The 24637-nt window shown below is 42.6% G+C and overlaps 1 protein-coding gene across 2 annotated transcripts in view; it reads left to right on the top strand.

Annotated features, from left to right (window-relative positions):
* Positions 1–14877: 14877 nt before the first annotated feature.
* Positions 14878–24637, top strand: part of il6r (interleukin 6 receptor) — a 17619-nt gene continuing 7859 nt past the window's right edge. The window contains exons 1-3 of one of the 2 annotated variants that reach the window (XM_080767162.1): positions 14878–15133; positions 22489–22788; positions 23939–24066. In XM_080767162.1, the coding sequence (XP_080623288.1) occupies positions 15064–15133; positions 22489–22788; positions 23939–24066 (498 nt within the window). In that variant the 5' untranslated portion in view covers positions 14878–15063. Of the gene's footprint in view, positions 15134–22488; positions 22789–23935; positions 24067–24637 lie in introns of both variants that reach the window. The other variant, XM_080767161.1, reaches the window with a different exon arrangement.

Here is a 24637-nt window from a genome sequence, read left to right as displayed (position 1 = left end):
TATTTGACACTTTGGTTGTTGAGAAACAGCTCCTAAAACATTATTTTACACTTTTGGTTATTGAGAAACAGCTCCTAAAACATTATTTGACACTTTTGGTTGTTGAAAAACGGCTTCTAACCATTATTTGACACTTTGGTTGTTGAGAAACAGCTCCTAAAACATAATTTTACACTTTTGGTTATTGAGAAACAGCTCCTAAAACATTATTTGACACTTTTGGTTGTTGAAAAACAGCTTCTAACCATTATTTGACACTTTGGTTGTTGAGAAACAGCTCCTAAAACATAATTTTACACTTTTGGTTGTTGAGAAACAGCTCCTAAAACATTATTTGACACTTTTGGTTGTTGAAAAACAGCTTCTAACCATTATTTGACACTTTGGTTGTTGAGAAACAGCTCATAAAACATTATTTGACACTTTTGGTTGTTGAGAAACAGCTCATAAAACATTATTTGACACTTTTGGTTGTTGAAAAACAGCTTCTAACCATTATTTGACACTTTGGTTGTTGAGAAACAGCTCCTAAAACATTATTTGACACTTTTGGTTGTTGAAAAACGGCTTCTAACCATTATTTGACACTTTGGTTGTTGAGAAACAGCTCCTAAAACATTATTTTACACTTTTGGTTATTGAGAAACAGCTCCTAAAACATTATTTGACACTTTTGGTTGTTGAAAAACGGCTTTTAACCATTATTTGACACTTTGGTTGTTGAGAAACAGCTCCTAAAACATTATTTTACACTTTTGGTTATTGAGAAACAGCTCCTAAAACATTATTTGACACTTTTGGTTGTTGAAAAACGGCTTCTAACCATTATTTGACACTTTGGTTGTTGAGAAACAGCTCCTAAAACATTATTTTACACTTTTGGTTGTTGAGAAACAGCTCATAAAACATTATTTGACACTTTTGGTTGTTGAAAAACAGCTTCTAACCATTATTTGACACTTTGGTTGTTGAGAAACAGCTCCTAAAACATTATTTGACACTTTTGGTTGTTGAAAAACGGCTTCTAACCATTATTTGACACTTTGGTTGTTGAGAAACAGCTCCTAAAACATTATTTTACACTTTTGGTTATTGAGAAACAGCTCCTAAAACATTATTTGACACTTTTGGTTGTTGAAAAACGGCTTCTAACCATTATTTGACACTTTGGTTGTTGAGAAACAGCTCCTAAAACATTATTTTACACTTTTGGTTATTGAGAAACAGCTCCTAAAACATTATTTGACACTTTTGGTTGTTGAAAAACGGCTTCTAACCATTATTTGACACTTTGGTTGTTGAGAAACGGCTCCTAAAACATTATTTTACACTTTTGGTTGTTGAGAAACAGCTCCTTGACAAAATGATTTGACAAAATGATTTGACAAAATGATTTGACAAAATGATTTGACAAAATTATTTGACAAAATTATTTGACAAAATTATTTGCCCCCCAAAATTATTTATCCCCCAAAATTATTTGCCCCCCAAAATTGCCCCCCAAAATTATTTGCCCCCCAAAATTATTTGCCAAAATTATTTGCCAAAAATTATTTGCCAAAACCCTAATTTGCCAAAACCCTAATTTGCCAAAACCCTTTTGCCAATTTTTTTTTGCGACCTTTTTTTTAAATATTTTTTTATCACCTGCTGTGCTGTCACTGTGATGACGGAGCTATAGAGACAGAGTTACACTTTTTAACACAATGTAAAAACTACACAAATATTAGAGAGGAGTTCTTCCCAAAATGTGAAACAAATTTCCCAGAATTCCGAAGTATGACAGAAAGGGAAAGATTACCAGTCCTTCTGGGGGAACAGAAAGAATGTGCAGTTTTGGCTGCAAAATGTGTCAATTCCTGTCACAAGAAAAGGGACAACCAGTAGGACATGCACACATACAGTATGCCATGTTTTATTTTCTGCACCACCTGCTTTATTTTATATTATTTTTATTTATTTTTTCATGTCATTGATATTATGTTGTTATTTGTCATATCTGTGATTGTGCTTTGGCAACACTTGTAAAACGTCATGCCAATAAAGCCTGTTGAATTGAATTGAATTGAGAGAGAGAGAAGGATGAGGGTACATGCAGAGAGAGAGAGAGAGAGAGAGAGAGAGAGAGAGATAGGATGAGGGTACATGCAGAGAGAGAGAGAGAGGATGAGGGTACATGCAGAGAGAGAGAGAGAGAGAGGATGAGGGTACATGCAGAGAGAGAGAGAGAGAATGAGGGTACATGCAGAGAGAGAGAGAGAGAGGATGAGGGTACATGCAGAGAGAGAGAGAGAGAGAGAGAGGATGAGGGTACATGCAGAGAGAGAGAGAGAGGATGAGGGTACATGCAGAGAGAGAGAGAGAGAGAGAGGATGAGGGTACATGCAGAGAGAGAGAGAGAGACAGAGAGGATGAGGGTACATGCAGAGAGAGAGAGAGAGAGAGAGAGAGAGGATGAGGGTACATGCAGAGAGAGAGAGAGAATGAGGGTACATGCAGAGAGAGAGAGAGAGAGAGAGAGAGAGAGGATGAGGGTACATGCAGAGAGAGAGAGAGAGAGAGGATGAGGGTACATGCAGAGAGAGAGAGAGAGAGAGGATGAGGGTACATGCAGAGAGAGAGAGAGAGAGGATGAGGGTACATGCAGAGAGAGAGAGAGAGAGAGAGAGAGGATGAGGGTACATGCAGAGAGAGAGAGAGAGAGGATGAGGGTACATGCAGAGAGAGAGAGAGAGAGGATGAGGGTACATGCAGAGAGAGAGAGAGAGAGAGAGGATGAGGGTACATGCAGAGAGAGAGAGAGAGAGGATGAGGGTACATGCAGAGAGAGAGAGAGAGAGAGAGAGAGAGAGAGGATGAGGGTACATGCAGAGAGAGAGAGAGAGAGAGGATGAGGGTACATGCAGAGAGAGAGAGAGAGGATGAGGGTACATGCAGAGAGAGAGAGAGAGAGAGAGAGAGAGAGAGAGAGGATGAGGGTACATGCAGAGAGAGAGAGAGAGAGAGGATGAGGGTACATGCAGAGAGAGAGAGAGAGGATGAGGGTACATGCAGAGAGAGAGAGAGAGAGAGAGAGAGAGAGAGAGAGAGAGAGAGAAGGATGAGGGTACATGCAGAGAGAGAGAGAGAGAGAGAGAGAGAAGGATGAGGGTACATGCAGAGAGAGAGAGAGAGAGAGAGAGAGGATGAGGGTACATGCAGAGAGAGAGAGAGAGAGAAGGATGAGGGTACATGATCGTACATGCCTTGCCTGGCAGGACTTAAGAAAAGGCCTACATTGCCAGAGGTGTTAAGCCAGCGTCATATGAACAAACCAGAGCGAGAGCAAGAAAGAAAGAATTATTGCCACGGCGGGCCATGAGGAATAGATAGATAGAGATAAGTTTTGCCGTCAAGCCAGTCATTAAACAATAGCTGTCACAACACACAATCTTCAACACACCCACAACACAGCAGCCTAACTAACATCTAACTGTAGTGTAGATGAACATCAGTCTTCATTTTTAAATGATGGCTGTCGTCATGTGAAAGTTCAAAACCTCTATCTTGAACTTAAAAGGCTAATTGAAGTGGCCAAGATCCACATGATAATACTGTTCTCTGTTACAACAACTCAGTTTGTTCAGCGGTACACAACACAACACAGACTGCAGCATCCAATCCCAGAGCAAACAGACACAACGCAGACTGCAGCATCCAATCCCCCAGAGCAGAAACACAACACAACACAGACTCTGCAGCATCCAATCCCAGAGACAAACAGTCACTGTCCTGAACATATGTTTAATTAATTGCCACCCAATCATTGGGTCCCAAAATGACAGCAAACAGCTTGAAGTGTACACACAGCTTACAACACAAGCAGCAACAGCAGCAGCAAAGAAGGGAAAAGGCTCCGTACCTTGAGCTGTCTTCTACTTCAGTTGTAGAAGAAGGGATGGCGGCCAGCAGGGTCAACGTTTGGAACCCACCAATGGATAGAGCAGGGCAGAGGGGTAGGCAACCTGCGGCTCTAGAGCCACATGAGGCTCTCCCGTGGCTCCCAGTTGCTACGGCAAAGAAGTATGAAAAGGAATAAGAGGTTTTTCTTTTTCTTTTTTTTACATTTAATCATAATGTATTATTGAATTTGTAGTAGGCATAAAGTTATTCATTCATTTTGATATTGCAAAAAACAATGTTGCCTATACACCAGATAAAAATAAGAATCACATTTAATGAAGGAAAATGAAAAGAATAGAATAATGTATTCATGATACAGTACATCTATGTTTGTTTTCACCACCAATGCTGCTGGCTTACTGGTATACAGTATACTTGACATGCTTTGAGAAATTAGCAAACAATAAAATGTAATATTAAAAGACCAGAATCACAAATATTTAAAGTTTGCTTTATAAAGGCAAACTTTTGCGGCTCCAGATAGAATTGTAATACGTTTTTGGGCCAAAAAAATGGCTCTTCTGATAATAAATGTTGCCTACCCCTGGCCGCTATAGAGAGATGGAGCGGTCCTCTTTCTAGTTGGTCCTCAGGTGAGCCCTCCAGCAGCGTCTCCAGTCCTCTCCATCCTCCATACAACCCGACTGTGGAGACTGTGGCACAGGAGGTAGAGAGCAGGTCATTGGGCAAAATTGCTCCCGGTGTGCAGGTTATTGGTGCCTTGCATGGCTTCCGTCGCAATCAGTGTCTGAATGTGTGTGTGTGTGTGTGTGTGTGTGTGTGTGTGTGTGTGTGTGTGTGTGTGTGTGTGTGTGGTGTGAATGTAATGCACTATATGTAAAGCGCCTTGGATAAAGGCGCTATATAAATGGCACCGTCTTTTACCATTTAGTCCCAGTGTCAATGGCACCGACCATGCAGCCTCATTCAGTCTCCTCCTGGACGCCATCTTCTTCTCACCCACCATCGGTATCATCGCTCCATACAGATGCTTGTTTGATAAACGTGTTCATCCTGGTTGATGTTTAGCACACTGCACGGGTCAGCATTCTGGTGTAGCACAGTCATGGGGCCAGGGGACGGTAGAGCAGGCTTCAGGGTCCAGCATTCACAGCTACTGTATATAGGAGAGTATAGACATCATGAATGGTAAATGGTGCATTTATATATAGCGCCTTTTATCCAAGGCGCTTTACATAGACTGTGCATTACATTCACCCATTCACACACACGCATTCATACATGGCGACAGAAACCATGCAAGGCACTAACCTGCAAATCAGGAGCAATTAGGGGTTCATAAATCATAAATAATAATAACTTGAATTTATATAGCACCTTAAAAAAACAAGGACGCTTTACATCAACAAAAACATGTTACTTTTCATGAATATAGCCTAGTATAGTATTATTATTTTTTTTACATTGTATGGTTTTGTTACTGTAAATTGTTTGACATTGACTTATAATAATAATTATAGTTGAATCTACTTGTTCAGTTATTTTAGTATATAAAAACACTATTCTCATACTTTCATGTGACAGTCTTGTATGAAGTAGTAGGTCATTAAGCCACTTTGGGCGGGAACCCCTTTTGGGCGGGAACCCCTTTTGGTGTTTTAAGCATTATGTTCTACTTTAGCTAGCCTATTGAAAAATAGAAGATCTACAAGCTCAAAGCGCGGCACCGAGTGCCGCGCTATGAACTTGTAGGTCTGCTATTTTTTAAACAAATCATGAAAATGTGCCTCAAATCTTTGAATATATACATTCTTTCAGAGTTTCAGTTTTTAACTCAAATCTTTGCTTCTGCGGGGGTCCCTCAGTCCCTGGAACAACATATTTTCAATGGGGCGTCGGCGGCATATTACATATCATTTTTGGGGTCCTTGACATGAAATATTGAGAACCACTGATATAGAAAATAAATTGCAGGCCTAAATGGGGGGATATGATATTTCTGCCTAACAACAAACAAACCCAATATTATTCACTTCACAGGCACAGCACACAAACAATGCTTTATATCCTGACTAGTTCTTTCATTTTACTTGTTGTAAATATAATTAGTGACATGACATTACACACAAACAAACAATTCACCTCTATTATGAATGCTAACAGCTAATTAACTGTGGTAGTAGCTAGGTACGCTAACTCACCTGGTCTCTTGGGGAAGGGACTCCCTTTTTTTCCCCCAAGGACGATAATTAAACTTCTCCTCCTGCTGTCACCGTCATGTCTCTGGGCAGTTTCCACTCCCTGACAACTCTCCTCATCTTCCATGAGGTGGAACGGTACGTTTTAACTTGTTTATTTCACTGTTTTACTAACAAACACGAAGGAGTTTGAGTCAAAGAAACACTCGCCAGTTTAGAGCAGGCCGGTGTGTGTGTGTGTGTGTGTGTGTGTGTGTGTGGGGGGGGGGGGGGGGGGGGGGGGGGCGGTAAAACCAGAGCCCTTTCAAGACCCCGCGCGTGAAGCCGGTTTAGGGAGTGTCTGCCAATAACCTGCATCACAGAATAGAGTCAGTGTTTACTCTACAGTCTACCTTATTGTTGAGACAAAGAAAATAAAATGTTCTAGTCAGATACTCCCTAGTCTCTCAAGACAGACTGTTGCCTCGGAACAACAGGGGAGGCGCTGTTTTCCCGAATATTTGACGATGGGATTCTCAGATTGGATAGGCCTACTCCCTAGAATCTAAGGTGTCTGTTCTGACTATTACACTTTCTTTTCTGTCTCAATTATGATGTCATATTGTACTAGTATAATTATTTCCTTTCCGGATGTTGCCCTCAGATGTAAAGCATGTAAGCACACTTTTAGATTGATAAATAGCATCTAAGAGAAATACTTTGAATTGCTGTTTGAATTGTATAATGTGTATTCAATTGTATCAAACAAAGATAATAATACAGTCAAAATGAGTAGTCTGACCCTAGCCCCTTAGATATAGCACTTTATGTAGACTTAGATAGCATTTTATACAGACTAGCATGTTACATAGACAGCCACTAGAATTGCATTTTTATGTGGTCAAGTATGTGACTTGTTTGCATTTAGACAAACCAGATTCCAATCTGGACGTGGCCAGATCTGATTTAGGCTGGATTTGGCTGTCAGTCTGAACCCGCAGATCAGATCTGGTGACTTGCAAACGGCAGTGTGAACGGTCAGGCCAAAAGATCAGATTTGAGAAATGAATCAGATTTGACTGGATATGACCTTTAGAGGGAAATGGAGTATTTATTAATTTCCAGAGTAACATCCAGACTGACATTCACATTCAAATATTGACCACTAGAGGGCAGTGTTAGACTAGATGTATCAGTGTGTGTGTGTGTGTGTGTGTGTGTGTGTGTGTGTGTGTGTGTGTGTGTGTGTGTGTGTGTGTGTGTGTGTGTGTGTGTGTGTGTGTGTGTGTGTGTTGTTCACAGCCAGGAAACCTTTTACTGTGTCCAAAACAGTTACTTTTCAACGGGATAAAAGGTGAAAGTGTTCCAATGGATCCAATGCAGGCATGATTTAGTCACAAGCTCTTGTTGATACTTCTCATTGGTTTATAAAATGATAGACACAGACATAACCACTAGGTTTCACCTTAACAAAAATAATAACAATACAATAGCAGATATACTGTACTGTACAAGATCTGTAGATATTGATGATGCAATAATAATGTGACCATCAATGGCTTTGTAGGCTACTGTTCTTTTTGCATTTCTTATGTTTGAAGGCAGCAGAGTAATTTATCAAAATGGTCTACTGGTCTACTCTAGTCCAGAACAATGCCAAATCAAATACAATGTAAATCTTAAAGTGAAAATGTACTTTACATTTTTTCTACATTTCATTAGTGAAAACAGACACTTGGTAAAAGAGTATATTTTTTTATTGATTGATTGATTGATTGAATACCTAATTAATGAAGTAGTTCTATAAAAAGTGACTCATAGGAATAGACTATGTGACAACCCAGGTATAGTCTGGTGACCACCGGAGATCACCGGCGGGTGAGCAATATAGGTTGGTGCCCCAGCCTGTGTCTTCCATGATGAGGAGGCACCAACAGCCCACGGCAAGGCCTTTAGGAGGGCCATCCAAGCCGCAAGCAGCACCACCGTTGGCCCCGGTGGAGCCTGCAGAAACCATTTGCGGCTCAAGAATTGCCTGGTGCTGGGAGGGAGTCTGGTGCAAAGCACAGGTCCTGCACTGCACCTGTGAGACGTACATAGGAGGGGCCCGGACCGTGGACAGGAGTCAACCCACAGAACCTAGTCCAGCTTCCACGCACCAGACCTCGCAGTCCCGGCAGAGTATAGTCCGGGAAAAAATTGAGGAACAAAAATTGAGGAACATATAGGGCAAAAAAAGAGGCAAATAACCGCAAAGAAATGTGTGCTTTAGGCCTATGCACATGCAAGGGACCGATGCACACATGCAGCATGCGTGTGTTGTGACACCACTGTCCATTTGGTACTGTACACTCAGAGTTATTGGGGTCAATGAAATGCAAACATCTGAGGTCTTGTTCTGTGTGACCTTGACAGACAGACTGTATGTGACCGTCATGCTCTGCCTGTAACCAACACATATTGACACAGTGTGATGTTGTCATTCAGGCCATTACACTCAGTCAGTACAGTACACACACTGAAGTCAACCTGCCACTAACTGGCCTGGGGTCAGTCAGTACAGTACACACACTGAAGTCAACCTGCCACTAACTGGCCTGGGGTCAGTCAGTACAGTACACACACTGAAGTCAACCTGCCACTGGCCTGGGGTCAGTCAGTACAGTACACACACTGAAGTCAACCTGCCACTGGCCTGGGGTCAGTCAGTAGTACAGTACACACACTGAAGTCAACCTGCCACTGGCCTGGGGTCAGTCAGTACAGTACACACACTGAAGTCAACCTGCCACTGGCCTGGGGTCAGTCAGTACAGTAAACACACTGAAGTCAACCTGCCACTGGCCTGGGGTCAGTCAGTACAGTACACACACTGAAGTCAACCTGCCACTGGCCTGGGGTCAGTCAGTACAGTACACACACTGAAGTTCACCTGCCACATGGCCTGGGGTCAGTCAGTACAGTAATCACACTGAAGTCAACCTGCCACATGGCCTGGGGTCAGTCAGTACAGTACACACACTGAAGTCAACCTGCCACATGGCCTGGGGTCAGTCAGTACAGTAATCACACTGAAGTCAACCTGCCACATGGCCTGGGGTCAGTCAGTACAGTACACACACTGAAGTCAACCTGCCACTGGCCTGGGGTCAGTCAGTACAGTAAACACACTGAAGTCAACCTGCCACATGGCCTGGGGTCAGTCAGTACAGTACACACACTGAAGTCAACCTGCCACTGGCCTGGGGTCAGTCAGTACAGTAAACACACTGAAGTCAACCTGCCACTGGCCTGGGGTCAGTCAGTACAGTAAACACACTGAAGTCAACTGCTACTGGCCTGGGGTCAGTCAGTACAGTACACACACTGAAGTCAACCTGCCACTGGCCTGGGGTCAGTCAGTACAGTAAACACACTGAAGTCAACCTGCCACTGGCCTGGGGTCAGTCAGTACAGTACACACACTGAAGTCAACCTGCTACTGGCCTGGGGTCAGTCAGTACAGTACACACACTGAAGTCAACCTGCTACTGGCCTGGGGTCAGTCAGTACAGTAGAGTAAACACACTGAAGTCAACCTGCTACTGGCCTGGGGTCAGTCAGTACAGTAGAGTAAACACACTGAAGTCAACCTGCTACTGGCCTGGGGTCAGTCAGTACAGTACACACACTGAAGTCAACCTGCTACTGGCCTGGGGTCAGTCAGTACAGTAGAGTAAACACACTGAAGTCAACCTGCTACTGGCCTGGGGTCAGTCAGTACAGTAGACTAAACACACTGAAGTCAACCTGCTACTGGCCTGGGGTCAGTCAGTACAGTACACACACTGAAGTCAACCTGCTACTGGCCTGGGGGTTCACTTCTCGGTAGTACTGCAACGATACAGCAACTGCATCGATGCTATAGATAAGACAGAAGTTCTCATAATCGGTTCTAGTGAGCAGAAAGAATCAATAATAAGCAGACTTGGTAACCTGACTGTAGAAAGTAACAGTAAAGTAAAGAACCTGGGGGTTATTATTGATTCTGAATTGAATTTCAATTCACACATTAATCATGTTACCAAGATTGCCTTTTTTCACCTTAGAAATATTGCACGAATCAGAGCCTATTTGTCCTTGGACGATGCAAAAACGCTAATCCACGCTTTTGTTTTTTCTCGGCTTGACTACTGCAATGCACTTTTTTCAGGACTGCCTAAGAAAACAACTGACAGATTACAACTTGTCCAAAATGCAGCAGCCAGAGTTTTAACTAGAACTAAGATGAGAGAACATATTACGCCAGTTTTGGCATCACTGCACTGGCTTCCTGTTGTTTTTAGGATTGATTTTAAAATTATTTTACTTGTCTATAAAGCTCTCAATGGTCTCGCACCTTCCTACCTACATGACTGCCTGCCTAAATATGTCCCAAACCGCCCCCTAAGGTCTTCCACTGCCGGCCTGCTCGCTTTGCCAAAAAAATGGCAACAAAAAAATACGGGGAAGCAGCTTTTTGCTTCTACGGGCCGTCGGCATGGAACAAGCTCCCACTGTACCTTCGTCAGGCAGCCTCTGTAGACATTTTTAAAGCTCAGCTCAAGACCCACTTCTACAACATTGCTTTTAATTGATCTTTTATTTATTTTTTATTTTTTGTTATTCATGTCCTCACTGTATTGCATTACTGCTTGTTTTTAATGTTGTTGCCTTGCTTTTCTTTTATCCTCCATTTCTCTGTAAAGCACTTTGAGCTGCATTTCATGTCATGAAAGGTGCTATACAAATAAAGTTTTATTATTATTATTATTATTATTATTATTATTATTATAGTGGTGTCAAAAATAATCGATTCAGCAATGCAGTGTGATTCAAATCAAAACTATTATATAGCACATTTAAAAACAACTCTCATTGTATCAAATTGCTTCACATACAATACAATACAAATAATACAATACAATACAATACAATACAATACAATACAATACAATACAATACAATACAATACAATACAATACAATACAATACAATACAATACAATACAAATAATACAATACAATACAAAATGCAGTCAAATACAGTAAAATACAATGCAAAATATAAGACAGTCAATATGAAACAACTAAAGCAACATAATATAAAATATAAAAGTGCAGGATCATGGCATGTGAATATAAAAAGGTTTTACTCCGTGATTTAAAAGACTGTAAACGGTAAAGGGGAATGCTGTTACAAAGTGTAAGGGCTGCGAGAGCAAAGGCGCTGTCGCCCCCTGAGCCTCTTTTACGTTTTACTGTGGAATGTGACATAATCGATAATCAAAGCTAAATATAATGATGTTCATTACATGGCTTGGTTGATTGCTGATTGATTCTGATTGGTCAATCGCTGAATTCACTCAGCGGTGAGTTATGTCTTGATAATGACCGCTCTGCTGTAAAAACAGACCGCTGCCTAATCAAACCCTCTGAGCACCAGCTGCGCCCCGATTGATTTACTGCTGTTTCCAACATGACAGTCATCATGACGATCACATGACAATCACATGACGATCACATGACAATCAAATCAGTTAAACTCCCTGTCGGTTATCTCCCGACAATGACCACCTAGCCAGATATTATCCCTTACATATATAAGTATAATACTGTATATATTATGTATAATATACTATTAAATAAAGTATGTAGTGCATGTTGCACAGTAACATAAAGTGTGATGCATGTTTTTTGTGGGGGTACCTATACCCTAGGCCGGGGACATGGGGAGAACATGCAAACTCCACACAGAAGGGCCCTTTCGCCAACCCCACCTCGGGTATGGGCACTGATGACACGGAGCAGGGAACACGCCCACATGCAGCGTCCACCGCAGGAATCGAACCAAGGACCTTCTAGCTGTGAGGCGACACCACTATACCGACTGTGCCACCGTGCCCCCGGTATCAACAAAGTTCTGTTGCATGGGCCCAGGCATGGCATTAAATCCACTGAAATCATTATTTGAAATTAAGGGTTGAAGATTTTGTTGTTTTGCATAAAATGATTGTTTCATATATCGAGTCAAACATTTTGACATGCTCCAGCTCCGTCTCTTGAACTCTTGTTTTGCATAAGACAAGATGTGTGTGTGTGTGTGTGTGTGTGTGTGTGTGTGTGTGTGTGTGTGTGTGTGTGTGTGTGTGTGTGTGTGTGTGTGTTGGCTCGTGGACGAACATCTCACAGACTGTGAGCCAGCACCCACAGCTGTGATCCATGCTGAGACATGGCCTGTCTTTATATCCTACAATAAACTATAGCAGCATGCAGTGCTTCGTAGGAGGAGCGTGGTGAGGGAGCACTTTTTCTCATATAGGTAAACTCAAATATCACCTATAGGACTCTGCACCAATGTAATAAGTGAGTAAGTGACGAGAGCCGTGAATCCATGACCTTGCACGTTTTCCACTCTGGAAGGGGTTTTCACTTTGTTGCGTTTTTAACCTCCAATGACGCTGTTGCCGTCAGCTGTTTCCGTTTTCCCTAGAAACAGTGGCCGTGTAAATGTGCAAAACACAGCAGCAAGATTTGTGAGCTGCTGTGATAGGAGAAGGATATCAAATGGAACACACGTACCACCTTAAATAAAGAATACGTCATTGGGTTGAAGTGGGTTAAGCCCTCTTCAAATATTGACAATGCATCAATGCATTGTGCAGCGTGGCTTCTCACAACGATGGGGAGGGAAGCCAACATCTGCACTACAAATATATATGGATATATGCAAGTAGGCAAAACAATCCTAACGATCCTTTGGGTCGCACCTCAAAAATGTAGTTTAACGTCCCTCCAGTGTTCAGGTCGAAACCGACTGATTTGCAACTTTACTGATTCATAAATATACTGTTTATCTGATTGCCTCAAGAGTCTCAAGACCTTGCAAATTCCCCGAATTTGAACATATGAAATTGCACAATTTTAAAGGATTTTTCTTTCTTTATTTCTTTCTTTATTTCTTTCTTTCTTTTTCAACTTACACTCTTAACGTACATTCCAACCACAAGATAAGATATTTGTTGGAGCTGTTTACATATACACATCTGAAATCTTAGGATTTTCTTTGCTTTTCTTCTTTTTCCAACTAGTTTTCATACCGAAACCAGAAGTAGACGACAGGATATAATTGTGTAAGGATAAAAATAAATGTCTCTGGGGTGAAAGGCCACTGTTTATGTTCTGCTATCAAGCTCGCTTCCCCCATTTGCAGGAATGTAACTAGGAGGTGCATTTAATCAAGTATATAAAACTAACTCTCCTTTCAGAACACATCACTGCACGCTGCATTCATGCTGCAGTTGGTTGGTTCTCATTGACATCTCGCAGGCTGCATCATTGGTATATATTTCCATCTATAAAGCCATTCTTGGCGATCTGCCTCCTTACATTTCCTATATTATTCCTTATAAATTGTCTAATGGCAGATTCACACTATATGGTCCCGGATGCACTTGGAAGGTGTTGTGGTAAAGTGTGAATGCTGCCTAACGTTCCCAGGAGCGGATCAGCCAACCGTTCCCGGCCCGCAGGGACCGCAATGGAGGTAGTCTTGGGACCAATTGAAGTGTATACTCGGATACGGATTGCTGCAATGTGAAAGCATTGACTACAACTATACATGCAAATGGCCTTTCACCTGTATGAGTCATCATGTGTGTTTTTAGATCAGGCTGTTGACTATACAGCCTTTACCACAAACTGTACATGCAAATGGCCATCCCCCTGTATGAGTCATCATGTGTTTTTTTCGCCTTCTTTGGCTTTGGCCAAGGCTATGGAACCATGGAACCTTACATCACTGTGAGGATATACGTTCCCAGGTGAAACCCCGATGACGTTGGGATACATCACTGAGGATACGTTCCCATGGTGAAACCCCGATGACGTTGGGATCAGGCCCGGCGCCACGGGGGGCCAGAGGGTGCCCTGCAGCACCCTCCGTTCCAAATTCTGCACTCTCACTTTTATGTACATACAGCATAGTTTTACTATATAAAAATTAGATGTGCACCCTCGCCATTTTCAAATGCCCCCTCAGTCATTTAATCCTGGAGACGAGCCTGGTTGGGATACATCACTGAGGATACGTTCCCACAGGTGAAACCCCGATGACGTTGGGATACATCACTGAGGATACGTTCCCAGGGTGATGACGTTGGGATACATCACTGAGGATACGTTCCCAGGGTGATGACGTTGGGATACATCACTGAGGATACGTTCCCAGGGTGATGACGTTGGAATACATCACTGAGGATACGTTCCCAGGGTGATGACGTTGGGATACATCACTGAGGATACGTTCCCAGGGTGATGACGTTGGAATACATCACTGAGGATACGTTCCCACAGGTGCATCCATGCAATGTTTTTTGTTCTTTCCATTGATCCCTAATTTTGAAATATTGTTTTTTATTTTATGTTATGTATTTGTGTTTTTTTTTTGTCCTTTTTTGGTTTTACACAAAAATGGGTATATTTTAAAATAATTGCGTGGCCTCAAAATGGGCCCCGGGCCTCTGTTTGGCTAGCTACAGTGTTTTCGCTGTCACAGGAGCTGAGGGCTTCCCTCTGTTTATAGAGAGGAAGGGGGGGGAGGGGGGGATTTCACAATAACGGAGCTGCGGAGAGGAGAGCACAGCGGTGTGTGTGTGTGTGTGTGTGTGTGTGTGTGTGTGTGTGTGTGTGTGTGTGTGTGTGTGTGTGTGTGTGTGTGTGCGTGTGTGTCGTGCGTGTGTGTGTGTGTGTGTGTGTGTGTGAACCGGTGTGAACCCGGCTGTCAGGCTGTGGCCATGGCAGAGGAGAGGACACTGTGCAACAAACAGAGGCACACAAACTATGTAAAGGGTGTAAAGACGATGTCTTGCGGGCAGAGGAGACACTATATCATCAACAACAACAACAACAACGAAAGAAAGATATCCTGATCTTGACGGCGTGGAAAAAAGAGAGAGAGGGAGAGAATGTTGCTGTGTTTGCTCCTGTGTGCGCTCCCCGCGCGTGGGTTTCTACTGGGAAGCTGTCCACGGAAAGGTGAGTTGACATTAAGTCTGTTTACTCTGTTACTAAAGCAATGATGTTTATTTTGACAGCACGTTTGCAAGTAACCACTCCAAAGGAACAGCAATGTCCGTGTTCACCCATCCGTGTTGGTTCACCTATGTGCCTAACTGTGTTGGTTAATGAGCACCAGTAATGAGTAGGCTACTAGTTGTTGTTGTTGTTGTTGTTGTGTTGTGCTTTGTGCACAGTTCACACGGGTGTGATTTTGATTTAGTTTTAGTCATATAGTGTTTTGAATAACATTTCCGTTTAGGTTTAGTCACATGTTAAAGTCATACAAGCTGCTATCTGCTATTGTTTTTTAATCTTGAAAATGTGGCGCAAATCTTTGAATATATATTCTGTCAGAGTGGGGTCCCTGCATGGAACAACATATTTTGAGATGGGGTCGGCGGCCAAATAGATATAATTCTGGGGTTCCTTGACATGAAATAAATGTAGCTTGGAGAACCACTGACACAGAAACATAGGTTTTTTTCCAGAAAACTGTCATGATTTAGAAGACATTTGTAGAATCTAAATGGGTTTAACCACTTTAACCCTTTAGGCCAGGGGTTTTCAACTGATTGTGAACCAGCTGGGACCAGCGTCCTGACTTTGAATCCACCTGGGGACCACTGTTGTGTTGGGGTGGGATATGGGCTCACTTGCTATGCAATGCATCCCATGTCTATACATAGCCTACCACTGTTTCGATGGCCTAGTCTAGTGGTCCAGGGCATAATAGGCCTGCAGTGCAGGTGGTCCATGGGAAAATTCTACTATAAATGCGTCTCTGCGTGTATGTGTGTGTGCGTGCGTGTGTGTACGGTTGTAATGTAACTCGAGAACCGTTTGCCCCACCGACTTCATATAATCGACACGTACGCGTTCCACACCCCCGCAGGGAGAGCGGTGCCCGGTATCGAGTCGGTCGGACCCACAGTTCTCCAGAACCGCGGTACCACCACAAAAGGCTCTGCTCAGGCTCTGCCAGTGGGCCCAATCAGCCTAAATCCCCTCACCTGTGCAATTTCCAGCTTCTGCCTCAGCCAATTGATTGCCATGGGCCTGGCAACCCCACACCTGACAATTGATTAGCCTAGTTAACCTGCAGTCCCCTTTTCACAGTCAGTCAGTTTGACCTCTTCAGACACGGGCAGAAAGAGAGATCTCCATGTGGGAAACATACAGACAGCTCTGACAAGTTGACAACGGGTATCATTAGGTTCCCAAGTTGCATCATTCTCAAGTAGGCCAGTATAGCCTAGTGTCTAGTGTTTTAAAATAGCACAGCATTTCAAAAGTCCATTTAAATTGAGCAGTTGAGATGAATAACCGTCTTAAGTCCACGCTGATTATCCCTAATGTATAAATGACGCATAAGGTTTCAGGGCAGATCGGGGAGGGGTCAGAATAAAGTATGCACACTTGGATGGTTATTCGAATCAACTGCTCAAATGTGAGAAGATATTTGAATGAATCGCTAATGAAAACATTGTAATTAAACTCCGGGTTAAAACCCAGGACGGGAACCCCTTTTGGTGTTTTAAGCATTATACTTTAGCTAAATAGCAGACCTACAAGCTCATAGAGCGGCACCGAGTGCCACGCTATGAGCTTGTAGGTCTGCTATTTTTGAATATATATATTTTTTTTGATAAATAGCGAACGTTTTTACCTCAAATCTTTGCTTCTGAGGGGTCCCTGGAACAACATATTATCAGATGGGGGGTCGGCGGCCAATTACATATCATTTTTGGGGTCCTTGACATGAAATATTGAGCACCACTCATGGAAACATATGTATTTCAGAAAACTGTCAGGATATTTTGTTTAATTTCGACGTCAGGCCTGCAGACATCCTGCAGACACATTTCATAATAATCAGGCAAGCTGGTACATGTACCCTTCTTGAGAATCTATAACTCAACTTTCTGTGGAATTTCTTAGTTAACCTGCAGACAACATTGACGCACCTCCACGTACGGAACAGTGCCATGAAAGTTTTAGTACACTGGAAGAAAATACAAAATATTCACTTCGCTACATTTACTAAATGCACAATCCGAGAACCCATCGGCCAATGAAGGAGAAACAGCGCCCGCTTTTACTTAACGGAGTCAACATAGTGAGAGAGAGAGAGAGAGAGAGAGTACTAAATGCATGGTCAGGGACAAATAATGGTTAAAACTTAAAAGTGCATGCGGTTCAAGTGTAGATAAACTAACACAGACGCTTCCCTTGCGTGCGTGTGTGACGTGCGCACCCGTGCACGTTGCCCTGTAAATCCTTGTGTTTGTTTATTGAGGCTCCATGAGTTCAATGAACGCGTGCACTGCATGACACTATATGACTGCATTTAAAGGAACATTTAACCAAACAAAACATCTCTACTGTATTCTCTCCCAAAGTATCCCTCGCTGTTTACCATAACAGGGAATGACAGTTAGTGAGCCGTACGTGTGTGTGTGTGTGTGTGTGTGTGTGTGTGTGTGTGTGCTGGTCTTTGCAATACTTTGCTACACAAGGTGTTTTTAACCCATTTTGGTGTTGGCATCATGTCGTGCTTTAGCTATTGAAGTAGCAGATCTACAAGCTCATAGCGCGCCACCGAGTGGCGCGCTACGAGCTTGTATAGGTCTGCTATTTTTGAAAAATCGAAGAGCGACTGACAAAGAAGACATTTCTAGAATCTGTATGTCAATCTATAATGTCACCTTATCACACCTCGTTGATTGATTGATCGATTGAAACATTTATTCAGAGAGAGAGAGAGAGAGAGACAGACAGACAGACAGATCTTTATTTGTCATTGCAACGTGTACAACGAAATTAAAAGTGCCAACCAATCAGTGCATCATATCACAAAACAACATCCTGTACAAGCTAAAACAAAACACACGTGACTTATTGCACTTAAGATAGCAGAGAAAACTAAAATGTGTCGCAGCAACAGATCCTTTTTTAGAGAGAGAGAGAGAGACAGAGAGAGACAGTGAGAGAGAACAGAACAGAACAGAACAACAACAGAACAGGGAACAGGACAGGTTGTTGCAAAAAAAAGGAAGTGTGAACCAAGGGGATTTTACACAACATCCCATCTGCACTGTCCAGTCAACCACCACCACAACATGTACTCTTATACCACTTACAGGAGTATAGTTCACCCTAAAAAAAACTACTTATTTTCTACACACCCCAGCATACTTATTTACTTACTTATGCCCATCGTCGCTCCTTTTCATATAGAGCACACACACACACACACACACACACACACACACACACACACACACACACACACACACACACACACACACACACACACTTTACAAAAACACTCACTCCCCAAAATGCATAATTGTGACTTCTTCTTGGATACAATTAACAATTTAGGCATTTAACCACCGCTCTTAATCCAGATGTTATTCAGAAAGAAGAAGAAGAGAAAAAAAAAGGAAAATAAACATGAATTTTGCACTGTTCGTTCAGTAGAAATGTTGTTTGAGGACCTGTAAAAGGGATGTACATATATATTTTCATTTCTATTATTTTAATTTAATGGACAAAAGGGTAGACGTAATACGCCTAGGCTTCAGTCTATACCCTAAAAAACTGATGTTTTGTATGGAAAGAAAAAACAAACTAATAAACTAAACTAAACTAATACACTAGATTGATTTACAGTAAGCAAGAACCACACATGGTACTACATCAAATACATAAACAATAGTCATCAAGAATCAAACGTAAGCTAATAACCTAACATCCGTCTAACAGTGGAATATAAATTAAACTATGTGTACATACACTATATAGAGTGCTATGACTACAGTACATAAAATAAAATGCTATCTAATGGGTACAAATGTGACCAAACATCAAATGTTTATTTTCCAGTCATATGGTGCCATAACCCGGACAATTGATCCGCACTCCAGGAATGCTGAAGTGCACTTTAGGAATGTGGAAGTGAGTTCACTTCAAACGGTTACAAACGACAAAGGCGTCCTGTCTAAAGTTCCGCCGACTCAGCGGCGGCGCTGTTTGAGTTTAACCCATTCTGACCTGAGATCAGATTCATACGAGGTTTCCACTGGACACACACACTGGTCTGATTAACCCATTCTGACCTGAGATCAGATTCTAAAAAATGTCAGTCGTTCCTTAGATTTTTCAAAAATAGCAGACCTACAAGCTCGTAGCGCGCCACTCGGTGGCGCGCTATGAGCTTGTAGATCTGCTATTTTTCAATAGCTAAAGCATAAAATAGTGCTTACACCAAAATGGGTGCCCGCCCAGAATGGGTTAATGTCCTGATGGGGACAGAACCGTAACTCACATCCCCTCTAGCCCATTTTGACCTGAGATCAGATTATAAAAAATCTTTAATTCTTTAAAATGTTCAGAAAAATTCTGAAAAAGCTATGTTTCTATGTCAGTCGTTCGTTCGATTTTTCAAAAATAGCAGATCTACAAGCTCGTAGCGCGCCACAGAGTGGCGCGCTACGAGCTTGTAGATCTGGCAGCTAGAGCGTCGCAGTCTGCAGTCCCTTCCATGTGTGTTTGTTGTCATGAGTTGTCACGACTCGAGTTGGCTTTGTCCGCGGCGTAACCGTCTTTAAATAAATACCTTTATTACCTTTAATACCTGCATTGGGAATCATTTCCTGGGCCTGGCTGGCGTCGTCATGAAAGGGGGTGGGACTGCGACGCTCTATAGCTAAAGCATAACATAATGCGAACACCAAAAGGGGTTCCCGCCCAAAATGGTCTAGTCAACATGTCTCCACTCTCCATCCCCCCCACTCCCCCCCCCCCCCCCCCCTGTCCTTTCCAGTCAAACGCTTGTTGTTTTGAGACTGAGAATGCGTTGATGTGACATAATCTATCACAGCCTGTCCCATTTAACATATACTGTAGTGTAAGCTCGCCATTTGATTTGGTTTTAAGTCAAGACTTACATATGTTGTGGAGTGCGGGTTGGTTAATTACATCCACACATCACAGCAGTTTCTAAATAAAGAAACCAGTTCCATAATAAGGCATCTGTAATTAACTGACGCAAAATATATGCCATGTTGTGCAGTAATTAAAAAGCGAGATGCATCGTAGGAACGTAATATTGATCTACTGTACATGTTTGTTTACCCACCGACTATCTCTGCACACAGAGCCATGACATCATTCCCTCTATTGAAATGTGTTTTAGTGTCTATTGAATTATAATTCCCAGCCCGTCTGTCCACCATGGGGTCAAGAGCCTTCAGCCGCTCTGCCCCTCGCCTCTGGAACTCCCTCCCCCCTGACATCAGAAACATGGACTCTATCACCACTTTCCAAGCCCACCTCAAAACCCACCTGTTTAGGCAGGCCTATGACCCTACATGACCTGTGATCTTCTGCTGCAAGCTGTGTTTTTTGTTCTGCGTTTAACTGTTCTGCTTTTAACTTGTACTGTTTTTAACCTGTACGGCGACCTTGAGTGCCCTGAAAGGCGCCTTATAAATAAAATGTATTATTATTATTATAATTAAAGAAAGACTAACGTCTTGGTCCAAAGCTAAACAGCAGCAACAGAGTGACAGGCTTTTAAATGAGGAAGGTGAAAACCACAGCAACCACACACTTGACATCAAACCCTCTCAGTGTGCTGTGTACTGAACAGGGATGTGACTTTGAATATATTGTCCGATTGTCCGACAGAAACCGTGTATCTCCTTGTTTCATGTTTTTTGTATTGGATTCTTTAAAAAAATCAACGGCCTATTTGTTTTTATGCCGGGTTCGTGTTAAAGTAGCAATAATATCAGATTTACAAGCTCACAATGAGTAGCAATGTAATGCCTTGTGAGCTTTATAAATCTGCAATTTTCTTTTTTTATGTACTTGTTAAAATAATACTAATTTAAAAAAATGGTTTTCATACCACAATACTTAGGTAGAAAACAGCTAGGTTTTAGTCTCAGGTCAGGTACTTTTAGCCTATAAAACTATAGGCTATACTAGTAGTTATGGCAAGCTTCCCAATGAGAAATAAGTAACCGTATTTGGACATGCAAGGTTTCTACCCGACGACAACAGTATGAAATGCAAAGTTCTCCTCCCCCATAACCTATATCGCCGTCCCTTCTGTAGATAATTTATGTCTATTAACCCATTCTGACCTGAGATCAGATTCATACGAGGTTTCCCACTGGACACACAACTGGTCTGATGAACCCATTCTGACCTGAGATCAGATTCTAAAAATGTCAGTCGCTCTTCGATTTTTCAAAAATAGCAGACCTACAAGCTTGTAGCGCGCCACTCGGTGGCGCGCTATGAGCTTGTAGATCTGCTATTTTTCAATAGCTAAAGCATAACATAGTGCTTACACCAAAATGGGTGCCCGCCCAGAATGGGTTAAAACAGAATCATACCCAACTGTGTCCTCTATAAGCGGGTTTCAGAAATGTCCAGAATTATGAATGCTATACATCAACATTAACTGCACCTAATGTGTGAGTGTGTGCATACTGTATGTCAACACGTGCTATATTTAGCCCTTTCATAGGAAGTTGAACAAAAGCTGACATTGAAAGCGTGTCAAAGATAACTAGAAACACCAACAAACATGGTCAGACTGTGTGTCTGCTTATACTGTGCATAGTACAGCACCAGCACAGTGCAGGGGTCATAAATATGGGGGACTGCCACACTGCCCATAAGTTCGACCTCCCGCTTGTCTGACCTATACGTGGCCCGGTTAAGACTGAGGTCAGGGTTTAATGTGTCCGTGGTATAGACATGTGGCACATTTTTAGACTTTCTGTTTCTTACACGACACACAATGTTCTTATTCTGAAATTATATTTCTTTTGAATTCCTTTTTGTTACGCGGAAATATATCTCGACGAGAATGCAATATGCATAATAAGAGTACTATGTTCATGTTGTGTTTACATGTTTAGATGTTATTATTAATAATCAGGGGGGCATTTCAGTTGTAAACAAGCTACTATGACACTTTCCCAAAGTTACGTGCCCCCCCTCCCCCGCCTAGGTTCGGAGCTCGAAGGTTATTTTTCAAATTAATTAGAAACGAATGGATCGAAGGTTCGCTCGAGAATTCCTGCCGAAGTTCGAGTCCTAAAAACAGTACAGGGACGGGTACAGCCTTACACGTCTCCAGATGGGGGCTCCTCACTGGCAGGTGATTCAGTAGGATAATACAACAGCAGTGACAACACAGAATTAGAATTTGTGTGGGGGAGGAATTCATGGGTATGATGACTTTAAAAAGAAAAAGCATACTATAAAAATAAAAGCTAAAAATAGATTGTGTTGTTGATTATCTGCAGACCCCCCTCCCGGCGTGGTGGTCGTCCACCCAGGCAGCAGCGTGGCGTTGAGCTGCAGTGGGTGGGTGATGGTGGACGGGGTCCGGGTCAACGTCACCACGGCCACGCCCACAACGCACCACAACGACGTCACCGCCACCGGAGAGAGCCCGGCCACGGCCACAACGCACCACAACGACGTCATCACCGCCACCGGAGAGAGCCCGGCCCCCGCCGCGACGCAGCGCAGTGACGGCGTTCTGCGCCCCACGGTCACGCACACTGTGGACGACAACACCGGAGTGACCGGCGCACTCCATAGTAAGTATATAGCAGTGTGAATGTAATGTATACCAGAACGCTCGCCAACAAATACACAGTCTCCTCCTCGGGCGTAAATGTGGCGGAGCGGTAGAACGGTCTCTGCCCGCTATTCCTAAATGTAACCTCAGTAAACTATATGCCTTAAACGGTTAAACCTAACCTTATTCTTAGACGTTTATAAGAAACCAAACCGTTTGAAAATCGGTTGAAAATAATGAAAAGTACATGCCCCATAGACACAATGTTATGGTTATTTAAAAAGTACATGCCCCATAGACACAATGTTGTGGTTATTTAAAAAGTACATGCCCCATAGACACAATGTTATGGTTATTTAAAAAGTACATGCCCCATAGACACAATGTTATGGTTATTTAAAAAGTACATGCCCCATAGACACAATGTTATTTAAAAGTACATGCCCCATAGACACAATGTTATGGTTATTTAAAAAGTACATGCCCCATAGACACAATGTTATTTAAAAGTACATGCCCCATAGACACAATGTTATGCTGCCCCTCTGTAAGATGGCCGCCACGTAGCGACGTCGCTCTCATTGGCCAGCAGCACGGGTGAGCCATCTAGCTTTCTTATATCTATATATATATCTACCGGTATATGTAGCCTACCCTCTATTCCGCAGTATTGCATCATTCTAGTTCCTATATATCCTTATACTTTTGTTTTGCCGATGCATGGTTCCCCTAACCTGACGCTGCCAGATCCAAAAAGCTTGCTACACAAATTTGTTTCACAGCTTATTTGGATCTGGGATCTCTGAGGGGGTTGAGCTAACGCAGATCCGCCCCGTACCGAACCAATCAGCGTGAGCTAAGGGCGGGATATGTGCGAAACCGGATGTGAAGCTATATAGACACGTCAATATGATTGGTTGTGTTTTGCACGCCCACACGGTGATAGACAGACGCTCCTATCCAATCATCTACCATGTATCTTGAAAAAAAGGAACAGCCCCGTCATTGAATTTGATTCCGCGATCCCAGATCCCAATAAGCTGTTAAACAAATTTGTGTAGCAAGCTTTTTGGATCTGGCAGCGTCAGGTTATGGTTCCCCAGACTGATCTCAATTTATAATAACATTGTATACATAATGATGTGACTTACTCTACGGCTACGCAGCAGCAGACCACACAGAGCAGCTGGAGCAGCATCAAACACTGCCTCCCTCCGATGAGTATGACTGGAAGGCTGGAGACGACGACGATGATGACGATGATGATGATGACCACGATGAACACAAGGAGGAAAAGGTACAGGCCAGGGACGTGCACACATCAAAGGGGCCCTTTTACCCCGTCTGTAAAACAACTGCCCTCTCCAGACCACAAATGCAGCGTTTAGCCTACTACGGTGAAAGAAATGCAAAATGCCCCTCCTTTCCTTCCATGCCATGCCGGAAGGAAGGCAGCATTCAGGAGAATAGTTTTTTTCTCCTGAATGTGAACACAGTATTTTGCGTTGAACAAATTTGTGTAGAAATCCATGTCGTTACACACCGCATCTCTATAGCTAAACAGTGCTGGGTTGCGCCCCAAAAATTGCTGATCTACAAGCTCTCAACGCGTCGCAGTGTGACGCGTTGTGAGCTTGTAGATCTGCTATTTCCGCTGTTTTTGTCCAAAAGTCCCCTCAGCCCCAGATCTTTTTTTATACTTTATATTTTTATTTTATGTGAACACCAGGGTGTGGTCATACAGATACAAAAACCAACACTTCGTGCCTTCCCCAAATACTGCGGCCGAGATATAAGGTCGCTCCAATGAACTGCAGCAACGAGTGGCCCAATGACGTTTCTAGGTTTCTACATCTAAATGGTTCTGT

Source organism: Protomyctophum bolini (genome assembly GCF_963924005.1).
Source record: "Protomyctophum bolini genome assembly, chromosome: 7".
Lineage (NCBI taxonomy): Eukaryota > Metazoa > Chordata > Actinopteri > Myctophiformes > Myctophidae > Protomyctophum > Protomyctophum bolini.
The sequence above is the reverse complement of the archived record's forward strand: the minus strand, read 5'-3'. Positions and strand labels throughout refer to the sequence as shown.